At 39.4% G+C, this 9,214-nt stretch overlaps 1 protein-coding gene across 1 annotated transcript; it reads left to right on the forward strand.

Moving 5' to 3' along the window:
- Nucleotides 1-7,464: 7,464 nt before the first annotated feature.
- Nucleotides 7,465-8,872, forward strand: LOC111983201 (uncharacterized). The gene has a single exon (XM_024014861.2). It carries the CDS (start codon nucleotides 7,702-7,704, stop codon nucleotides 8,527-8,529), a length of 828 nt encoding a protein of 275 aa, XP_023870629.1. The 5' UTR covers nucleotides 7,465-7,701; the 3' UTR covers nucleotides 8,530-8,872.
- Nucleotides 8,873-9,214: the final 342 nt, after the last annotated feature.

A 9,214-nucleotide genomic window follows, 5' to 3' on the forward strand; every position in this document is an offset into this window, starting at 1 on the left:
TGGGTATCCTACAATGGGTGGCTCCTAGACAGGTCCAATGAAAGGCTTTATACAGAAGCTAACTTCTCTTTTTCTCTCTTTCCAAGCTCCCTCTTGTGTGCTCAGTTATTCACTCCCTCTTCCCTCTCCATTGTCTAACCCCTATTTCATCATCTCTTCTAATATTTATAGCTTGAGGATAGTGGCAAAGTCATGATTGCTCTTTGGTTTCGCTCGTGCGGGTGGGATCTAACTTAATTGTTCCTAACAAGGAATATGCTCCGTTGGAAAAAGGGAGTTAGTTCATTGGAACTAGTGTTGGATGCCGAAAGTCTCTCGACAGTATAGTCTCCTAAGGCACTCCCAATCTGCTGAGGTGTAGTTTCGCATTATCGGTGCTGTGCATCGGACTCCCAAGTGATGGGCTTGCGACTTTGGGCTGTTTAAAGGTTAGTTTTGAGAAACGAGGCCCATGGTCGGGTACTGTTCATAGGCCTATCCACGTTTAGGCCCAAGGGGAATGGGCTTTTTATCGCACACCGCACAATAGCCCCCCCTTGATTTGTTCCCTGCAACCGGGGACGAATCAAGGACCTATGTCACCCTTTGAACCATTCCTCAAGGATGCGAACTGTAAGTCATCAATGGAGGACAGGACTGCAGTTAATTTTTTTGGAAATAACGTAATGACAGCCTGTCACATTCGGCGATAATTATGACCTGATGGGTTCGTGAACCGAGGCCACGCATGTGGAAGTTACAAAGGGTAATTCAAAAAGGCTTTCCTCCTTCAGTCAGACCATCTTTTCATTTCCTCATCTTTTTGAGTTCATCATCACCAAGCATACATCCTCCCTTCAAGCGTAGATTCTCCTATCGAGAGCACACTTCCTAGAGCCCTATAAGCTCCTTTGCTCACTCCCTTTCCCTTATTTAGTTACCTTTTCTATCCTAGCATTAGAAATGGGTTTTGCTCATCTTCTTAAAACTGAGGCTGCCTTAGCCAATTTTAGGGCTAGGTTCGCCATCCTTCCTGACCTAGCATACTGTCATGAAGAGAACATCACCGTTGAGCCGCGTCCTCAAGTGGTGTTTTTCCCTTTAATGTCTATTTTAGAGGGTGGGGTGAGGTTCCTCACAAATCCCTTGATACTTAGGACACTTATGTTTTACGGATTGTGTCCTGATCAACTTCCACAAAATTTCTACAGAGTAGTAAGCTACGTTAGTCAGTTAAACAACTTGTATGGGCTACATTTAGACCAGCATGATATAACCCACATGTATAGTCTATGCAGTAAGGAGATGACAGGATACTATCTCAAAGTTAGAGATGCTTGGGTGTGGCTAATATCATGCCTCCCCGATTCTAACAGAAACTCGACTGGAGAGTTTGTCCGGGTGAGTGGTAATTGGCACACCAATGAGCTCACTTGCCCGACTTCACCCCGAGACGTTGGTTGGTATCGATTATATCATATTTATTTTTATAATACATTTTTTTTTTTTTGCTTATTTGTGATCGCATTGTTATTTGTTTATATACTCATGATTTTTATTTACGGTGATGCAAACGATAAAAAATTTAAACCGGACGCCAACGCCATACATGTGTGGGACTTCAACTTCGTGCTCAGGTCGGAAATCTTCATACACTACGACAGCCAGCTGTGGACTTCCTACCTTATCCTTGGCTGCACTCTGGTTTATACAAGCTACAAGGATCCTGGACAAGCTTTAACTGTAGATAGTCCGCTGTTGTCATATATTGACATCTGGCATTAAGGGTTTTTGTCACCAAGGTTAGCAATAGGGGAAGCTCGAGATCTCGGTCCTTGGCTGATCAAAGTGGGATTGTTGCTGCCTGTGAGAGACGAAATAGGGAACATCGTCTTTCAAGGCTGTGTCGAGCATATCCCTGTCGAGCAGCCCCTCGAAGGAGTTCAGGCTAAAGTACGGCTCATGTTTGATTCGTTCCAAAATCTTGTGCACGGGTTCCTTAAACGCCACATTGACCTCCCCAGCCTGAGCACTAGGTTCTTGGATTCTCAAATCCGTCATGGGCCTTAGTTGGAAACCCCCTTGTTGCGGCTCCTTCAAATACTAATAGGAATGGCAACTGGTCGGGTTTTTTCATACCTGGACCCGACCCATGGGTCTTAGCTAGAGGCCCAAACTTGGCCCGTTTACTAACCAGGTTTTTTTTCTTGGGACTCGGACCCTCCCCCGCTGGCCCTGTTAAGCCCTGCCAGATTTAGGCCCAATCTGCGGCCCAAATCGTGGCCCAACCAAAAAAAGAAAAGAAAAAAGAATTGAATGGCCATTGCCTATTTCTCTACGCCTTTTTTTTTTAGTATATAAAATACAAATTATGGAGATGAGTAGGTAATAAAACTTATAGATGATAGTTTTAAACTCATTTGAAATGGAATACTCTTTAGCCTAATCAAATCTATGATTTTCCCTTTCAAAATCACAAACCAAACACAAATTTCAGATCTATGATTTTCATTTTTCCCTTTTAGAAATCATAAACACAAACACAAACTCACATGATTGAGGCCAACTGAACCAAAAAAAAAAAAAAACAAAAGAAAAAAGAAAAAAAATGGAGAATGAGGTGGAGTGAGATCGGCGATAGTGCGAGATTGGCGACAGCGAGGACAAAATAGAGTTAAGAGAGTAGAGAGCTTAGGATCGATGACACTGACAGAGCTTGGGACGGCGACGAAGGCTTGGGACGGTGGCAAGAGTTGGACCGGCGGTGAGAGAGTTGGCCGAAGGTGAGATTGAGAGTTAGAGAGATTGTGATTTGTGAGTGAGAGAGTGAGATTGTGTGAGTGAGACTGAAGAGAATAGAGATGAGAGAGGTGGGCTGTGTGAGTTGAAATGAAATGAGGATGAGTAATAGAAATTTTAAGGTTTATAACATTATATATATATATATATATATATATGAGGGTATTTGAGGAATTATAAATTATAAAGAAATTTTAAGGTTTATAACATTATATATATATATATATATATATATGAGGGTATTTGAGGAATTATAAATTATATATATAACCGGGTCAGGTCGAGTCCAGGTTCGGGCTGGATTTTTGTAAAAACCCAGATCCGATTTAGGTTTTTTTTTTTTTTTAAAACCCAAACCCGACCCTATTCCTTATCAAACCAAGTAAAACCCGGTCCATTAGGGTCGGGCTGGGCCAGGTACCCGTAGGTCGGGCAAAAATTGCCATCCCTAAATACTGAGACATCGCTGGTACCTTACTTTTACTTTGCTGCCGATCATCTTCTAACCTTTTGTACTCTTCGATACACCTCATAAGTTGCCTTATGTCCTTAGGGGGTCTCTTTGTCAACGATTCTCATAACTCCAAGTCCTTTGGTAAACCCAATCTAAAAGTGCTAGCGGCGATTTTCTCATTACCCCCTTTGATCTCATTATATAACTCCTAGTACCTATTGGCATAGCTCTGAAGAGTCTCCCATGCCCCAATCTTCATAGAGAGTAACGTGTTTACTGGCCGCGATACCTAGCTACAGGTCATAAACTGAACTTCGAACTCTTGAATTAGCTCTCTAAAGCTGTAAATCGATCCCTTCCTTAACCCATTAAACCATCTTAATGCCGTGGGCCTGAGACTAGAAGGGAACACCTTACACATCAACGCGACATTTTGATTGTACAAAGACATCATTTGAATGTAATGACTTACATGTTCAACAGGGTCTATCTTCCTATCATAAGAGATAAATGGTGGTTTGGTAAACCTACTTGGCATCTGTGCTCGCTCTATCTTGTCTGAGAATAGTGATCTGGCTGCTCTATGTAGTGCACGGCTCATAGCATCCATCGTGGCCTTCTGAGGCCTATGCTGCTCAGGGGAAACCGAGTCTCTATCGAGGAAATCCCGCGACCTGTCCCTCGATCGATGGGAACTAGACTGGTGGGATGCTTCTCCACGACGGCCCCCTACACTTACTGATCCTTCAGGGAGCTCATCAGAGTCCCTTCTTCGACGCATGCCTTGTACTTCCAACTCCAAGTCCCTTATCATTTTGCGTAGGCGCCCTAACTCCTAATCCTTCCTATCATGCTGCTCTAGTTCGGAGACTTCAAATATTGATCGGTATGTTTGCGACAACCCCTTTCCTGAACTAGATCGTCCCTCATCTCGTTCACTTCTGTGATCTTCATTCATCTTATACCTCTTTTCCCACCAATGAGAGCTCCGTGATGACTCTCATTACCCACTATCAGCGTAGCTTGCTAAACGATGGTCGGACATGTTTGGCCAACTAAACCTTGGCAGAACTACAACTGAGTAGGAGATTCCTACAAATGGCGCCAATTGTATGTGCCCAATATCCCACACTAGATTGGGCCTGGTATTTGGGCTCACAATTTACTTATCTAGTGGGTTTTGGGTATCCTACAATGGGTGGCTCTTGGACAGGTCCAATGAAAGGCTTTACACACAAGCTAACTTCTCTTTTTCTCTCTTTCAAAGTTCCCTCTTGTGTGCTCGGTTATTCACTCCATCTTCCCTCTCCATTGTCTAACCCTATTTCATCGTCTCTTTTAATATTTATAGCTTGAGGATAGTGGTAGAGTCATGATTGCTCTTTGGTTCCGCTAGTGCGGGTGGGACCCAATTTAATTGTTCTTGACAAGGAATATGCTCCGTTGGAAAAAGGGAGTTAGTTCATTAGGACTGGTGCTGGCCGCCGAAAGTCTCTCGGCAGCAGAGTCACCCAAGGCACTCCCGATTTGCCGAGGTGTGGTTTCGCATTATAGGTGCTGTGCACCGAACTCCCAAGTGATGGGCTGGCGACTTTAGGCCGTTTAAAGTTAATCATGAGAAACGGGGCCTATGGTCAGGTACCGTTCATAGACCTATCCACATTTAGGCCTGAGGGGAATGGGCCTTTTACCACACGCCGTACAATATCAAATGATACACATCAGGTGTCAACCATATAAAAATTTAATAAATGAGAAACATGTGTAAAAAATAACTATCCATTAACATCTTTGAGAGTGGTGGTGAAATACTAGATATGGTTATTTTACACACATCTTTCAATTATTGAATTTTGATACAGCTGATGTGGCATTATTTAATACTAAATACTTTTTCCTTAATCTTATATATCTCCGGAACTTCATTTTTGTTGGGTAGAAAAGGAAGTGCATTAAAGAAACAAGAGAACAACAACAACATGCAGGATAACACCTAAATAAGAACAGACTATTCAAGTCTGAATCAAAAACATCGAAAAAGTCCACATGTGAAGTATCATACAACACAAAATCACTGGACCAAAAATCTGCAGTTGGCCACTAAAGAAGAAATAACACTATTTGAGTGGTTAGGATTAGCTAATAAATTAACAATAGCTTTAACATCTAATTCTATCTTTATAGCTGTTATAAGGAAATCTTGGCATTTGAGAAGACCATCACGTAACGTCCAAAGTTCAGCTAAGATGCTGGTAATTATACTATTTTTGTTTTAGAGAAACCACCAAGCCAGCCACCGCAATCATTAGGGATAATGCTATCACCCCCAGCTAGCCTCCGGTTTCCAAACAAAGACCCTCATGGCATGTTTGGATGTTTAAAAAAGGAGGGGGAGTAGAGTAGAGGGAGGGAGAGTAAAGCAATTACCTTGTTTGGAAGTTTTTTAAAGAATGAGGGGGAGGGGTTTGGAGGAGTTTGGAGGGGTTTGGACTCCCTCTAGCCCCCCAATTTTAATTCCCCCAAATTGGAGAGATTTGGAGGGGGAGTAGAGTATATAAACTATTGACCAAGTAAATTACATAATTTACCCTTATTATATTAACAAAATTACACAAGGGGAAGGGCTAATTACTCTCTTCCCCCTTACTAATTTTAAAAACATCCAAATAAGGTGGAGGTGAATTATTCTCCTCTACTCTCCTCCCCACTACTCCCCTTCCCTCTACTCCTCTCTACTCTCCTCCCTCTCTAAACTTCCAAACAAGCCATCAGTGTTTAATTTTGCCCGACCCAACTAATGTCTCTCCCATCTAACAGCTGTAAACAACTTGCCAAACTACAGCTCTAAAAGAACTTGCACAATGAACTAACTCTATTGTCCTATGGATGATTTCGTTATACAAATTAGTTTGGAGGGGGCTGTTCTGAAAAACAACATGGTTTCTATGCTTCTGGGGGGGCCGGTTAGGAACCTCACTCACATCGACCCTGCTGTTTTTGGCTAAACAACACTTAATATCTTCACAAACAATTTTTTTTTTTAATATTTATAATATGGACTAAATATAAATTTAATGTGATTGTAGTTGGGTGTCTTAATTTCTATTCTTCAATTTGAAAAAAAAAAATGATATTGCACTATTTTAATGTAGAGTGTAAATAAACATGTTTAGGTTGGATCATTATAAAATTTTTAATCTCTACCAAGTTGCAAACAATAATAAGAAGATAACATGTATCTTTATTATGTGCAATGTTCATAACTTTCTAAACCACACTTAAGCGATTATATTCAATTATTTCAACTGAGTTGTGTGTATTGCATATGATAGGAACACATGTCATCTTCCTATTGTTGTGTTGGTATCAAATTTTCAACCAAATTTTCTTCATAGTTGAATATAAAATCTTAGTTAAAAATTTAATGGTCTAATAATTTAAAGGTGTATTATACTATTATGAGTTTTACTATTTTACTGTATATGTCTTACAAAATGATGTCACAAATAATAAAAATAATAATTTAAATTTTCACTAATTATCTCGTTGAAGTGCCCCCGTTACATTAATAGCTATTTCAATTTATAAACTTTTTGAGGTAAAATTTGTACTAGCATTTAACATTTTCCTACTCATTTCAGTCTTCAAATCATTTATTATTGAGTAAAAAAATGAATCTTTTGTAAATTTGTAACCTTGTTAAAGTGGTTATAAATAAATCAACATGGCATTCAATTATTTGAAAAACACATAGGTGAAATTTATTGAATTGAGATGGTATTGGCTAATAAGGAGTTTTGACTTTGACTCAAACTAGTAGCCTTTAAATTCTTCATGACTTTTAAATTATATATATGGATCAAATATTTCACTTTTACACGAAAAATATGACTTTAAATCAAACAACTTCTTCACGGTTTGTTTTCTTTATTTGGGTAGAATTAAGAATTCCTCACGCTATATGTAGCATATAAAGTTGACATATTTATAAGCAACATAGTTCCTAGATTATTTGATTAAACCTAGAAGGCTATAAATGAGTATATTCTTTTCCTTTTTAAGTTCGGAAATATTTATAGATTATTCAAAAACAGCCCTTCTACGCATCTCTTATACCCTATTCCGCCTTATAAGAAAGAGATTAGCAACATAATAAAACAATTCAATGTCACGCACCAATACCAGAGCGTGAGCTTTAGCCCTTTGTAAGGAACGGTGACTCTCTACGTACCCTTTTTGCCTTGTCTACGAAGCAAAGATAATATTAATAAAATAAAATAAAATAAAATAAAACCCTTCCTCTGTGTTTTCTTCTCTATCTCTTTCTCTCTCATATGTATCAGATAACACATCCACAAAATAACTTTAACCCTTTCTCTTCCCCCACATCCAAAACCAAAAGAAAAGAGAGAGGAAAAAAAAAATACAATTTTTTTTTTATAATTTTTTTCTGAAGCAAAGCAAAGAAAATGAAGATAAAGAACAAAGGTAAAGTATACCCATCTCCATCCTCATCTTCTTCCTCATCTTCTTCTTCAGCGATTACATGCCATTCCGATGGAGATTTTCTCTCTGTGTTGAAGCTCCTCCCAGCTGCGATTCTAGCTCTAGCTTCTGTTCTTTCTCTTGAAGACCGTGAGGTCCTTGCTTACATGATTACCCGCTCCATGAAAACCACAACCCCATTTCCAATCACCCAAGATTCCAAGCGAAAACCTCCAAAGAAAGCCCCAAATAACCACAACAAGAACAGTAACAACACCAATACCAACAACACCAACAATACCCACAAGCCACCTATGTTTGAGTGCGACTGTTTCGACTGTTACACAAGCTACTGGTTCAAATGGGACTCCTCGCCAAACCGCGAGCTCATCCACCAAGCCATTGAAGCGTTTGAGGACCACTTAGCTCACGGCGAGAAGTCAAAGAAGGTCAACGGCAGAGGCAAGCGGAGAGACAAACCCACTCGCCGTGTCCCTGAGAAACCCTCCTCCGATGATGTTTCTGAAACCCCATTACCAGAAATTGAAGAAAGCTTCGATCTTTCCAAGGAGAAAGATGATAAAGTTGTTGTGATAGCTGATGATGATGATGTTGAAGAAAGGGATACTGAGAAGTACGAGGACGAAGAGTACGAGGAAGACAACAAGGAAGAAGAGGTGGCCACGGTTCGGACAATGGTGGCGGCGACAACCAACAACAACCACCACAAGGGTTTGGCTAGGAAGGTACTGCCGGACGTGTTAGGTTTATTCAATTCCCGTTTATGGAATCTTTGGGGTCCGAATGTGTAGTCAAAATCAAAATATTCAATTTCTTCTTCTTTTTCTTTTTCTTTTTATTTTGTTAATTTTCTTTCCTTGGTTTAATTCTATTTTGGTTTTAACTCCTCGAAGCCCCCAAAAAGGACAAGATTAACAAAAAAAAAGTAAATGGAAATTTTTTTTTGGTGGTGGGTTTTATTCATACTCGAATATGGGTCTGGTCCATATAGTTGAATTTTGTTTTTTTATTCTTTAGAGGTTCTATCTTTTCTGTTGGCTCATTTTGCTGGACAAGTGTAGAAGACACAAGTACTGGTCGGCGGAAAGTCATTTTCTCTGCGCGACGTTGAAAAAAAAATATGCTTATCTACAATTTTATTTTGTTCTTTTTTTGTTGTTGTTTTGGAATAAGGTTAAAATATTTTTTGCTTAGGAACTAAGCATTGTGATTAGGTGAAGATAGTTTCTGAAGTGGACCAATCAAAAGAGACTTATGCTAGGTACTAGTGGGGATTAAGCCATTCAACCTTTTTTAAAAATCTAGAAACTGGGATATTTTTTTTTGAGAAACAGAAACTGGGATATTATTACATACCTATAATATAAATATATAATAGTATAATATATAATATATAGTGTATAGGAGTATTATGCTTTTATTCGGGTTCTTCTTTAATGAGTGTCAATGGGATACGATTTTCTATCTTTTGATTCC

Source organism: Quercus suber, unplaced genomic scaffold (assembly GCF_002906115.3).
Source record: "Quercus suber isolate HL8 unplaced genomic scaffold, Cork oak 2.0 scaffold_13, whole genome shotgun sequence".
NCBI classification, from domain to species: domain Eukaryota; kingdom Viridiplantae; phylum Streptophyta; class Magnoliopsida; order Fagales; family Fagaceae; genus Quercus; species Quercus suber.